The sequence below is a fragment of the Lagopus leucura genome, unplaced genomic scaffold (assembly GCF_019238085.1).
Source record: "Lagopus leucura isolate 7727_CA_CO unplaced genomic scaffold, USGS_WTPT01 27098-0_obj-0_obj, whole genome shotgun sequence".
NCBI lineage: Eukaryota > Metazoa > Chordata > Aves > Galliformes > Phasianidae > Lagopus > Lagopus leucura.
Window position 1 is genome coordinate 1 of NW_024964701.1, and position 2,006 is coordinate 2,006.

At 74.3% G+C, this 2,006-nt stretch overlaps 1 protein-coding gene across 1 annotated transcript; it reads right to left on the minus strand.

The window, feature by feature from the left end:
• Positions 1–355: 355 nt before the first annotated feature.
• Positions 356–1,540, minus strand: LOC122191818 (ankyrin repeat domain-containing protein 34A-like). Its single transcript, XM_042892214.1, has one exon. The coding sequence runs from the start codon at positions 1,538–1,540 to the stop codon at positions 356–358; it is 1,185 nt and encodes a 394-aa protein (XP_042748148.1).
• Positions 1,541–2,006: the final 466 nt, after the last annotated feature.

The window sequence follows — 2,006 nt, forward strand, 5'->3', positions numbered from 1 at the left end:
GCCGTACCGCCGTACCGCCAGGGGGCGCTGTGGGTCGCACCGTGACCCCCAAACGGGGCTCGAATCAGCCGTGGGATCGCCGTGGGGTCATTTTGGGGTCCCCGTGAGGTCAGCTGTGGGGTCCCCGTAGGGATATTGTGGGGTCACTGCGGGGACTCCGTGGGGTCATTTTGGGGTCCCCGTGGGGTCGCTGTAGGACGATGATGGCAGCACTGCGGGGTCCCCGTCGGTTCTCTGCTGAGTCACTGCGGGGCATCGTGGGCTCCCCACGGAGTAACTGTTGGGTCCCAGTGGATCCCCGCTCAGTCCTCGAGGGCTCCTCTGTGGGCTTCTGTTGGGGTCCCCGTGGGGTTCCTCACGGTCTCCCCCCGCCGTCGGCGCCGTGCCACATCTGTTCGGTCTGCACCGAGTGCCGGCGCAGCAGCTGACGGCGGCCTTTGGGCGACGGGGGTCCCGGAGGGGGGAGGCCGAGCAGAGGGGGCAGCAACGGGGGCGGAGGGGGGGCTCTGCCCGACCCGGGGGGCTCCAGGAGCAGCGGCCCCGACCCGCGGCGCAGCAGCAAGCCGGGAACGCGGCGGCGCGGAGCGGGGGGCGATTCGGGAGGGGGCGGCGCCGCGGCCGCACGTCGGGGCCCGCGGAGCGACGGCGGCGACGGGGACGGCGGGGGCACCCGGGGGTCGCCGGGGGGGGCTCCCGTCCCGTCGGCGTCGCGGCCCTCCGCGCTGTGCCGCCTCGGGCGCGCGCTCAGCCGCAGCCCCTCCAGCCCCTCCAGCAGCCCCTCCGCGGGGCTCCCCGCCGCCCGCAGCCCCCCCGGCTCCGAGTTGAGGCGCTGCAGCGGCCGCCGTCGGGCTCGGGGCGGCGGGGCGGCGGCGGCGGCGGCGGCGGCGTCACCCGTCGACGGCGGAGCGACGGCGGGCGGGAAGCGGAAGACGCGCTCCTCGCGTTCCGTTTCGCCGCCGGCGGGCGACGCGGCGACGGCGCGCAGCTCCACTTCCGACGGCGACGCGCACGGGGCGGGAGACGACGACGCCGACGACGCCGGGGACGGCGGGGCCGCGTGCAGGTACTGCCGGGTGGTTTTGGTGCCCGACGGCGACGTGGCGGTGGTGATGATGATGACTTCGCGTCCTCTCGCCTCGCACGCGTCCAGCAGCGCCTGCAGCGTCTGCCGATCCCCGCACCGCGCCGCGTACAGCAGCGCCGAGCCGCCGCCGTAATCCCTGGCGCTGGGGTCGGCTCCGTGCTCCAGCAGCGCGGCGGCCACGCCGGCCCCGGCTCGCTCGGCGCAGGCGTGCATCAGCGCCGTCATGCCGGCCGCGTCGGCGATGTTGGGGTCGGCTCCGCGGCGCAGGAGGTACCGAACCATCCGCGTCCCCTCCGCGGGGTCGGCGTAGCGCGTCCGACACGCGGCCATCAGCGCCGTACGGCCCCGCGCGTCGCCCTCGTTGATGTACGCGCCGCCCTCCAGCAGCAGCCGCGCCAGCCGCAATCGGCCCGCCGTCACCGCGCGCTGCAGCGCCGGGGCCTCCGCCGGAACCATGGGCCGAACGGCGGCGGTGACCCGCGGCTACGCCGACCCACGGCCACGCAAATCCGCAGCGGCGCCGACCCACGGCACGACCGACCCTCAGCGCCACCGACCCTCGGAACCACCAGCCTCAGCAGCACGAACCCACAGCAGCGCTGACCCACAGCAATGCTGACCCACAGCAGCGCTGACCCACGGGTGGGGGTGGGCGCACGGCGCCGCTCACAGAGCGCAGAGATGCCGATGTCGGGGTTGGGCGAACGCACGGTGGGTCCTGAGGGTCACGGATTCGCTGCAGTGGGACAAGGAGGGGGGTTGGCATCAGTGGGATGGGGGGGGGGGGCGTCAATGGGACACGGAGGGGAGGTGGGACGGATGTGGCATCAATGGGACGTGGAGAAGGGACACGGAATGGATGTGGAACTGATGGAACGTGGAGGGGATGTTGAAGAGAGGGTTTGGCATCAGTGGGATGGGG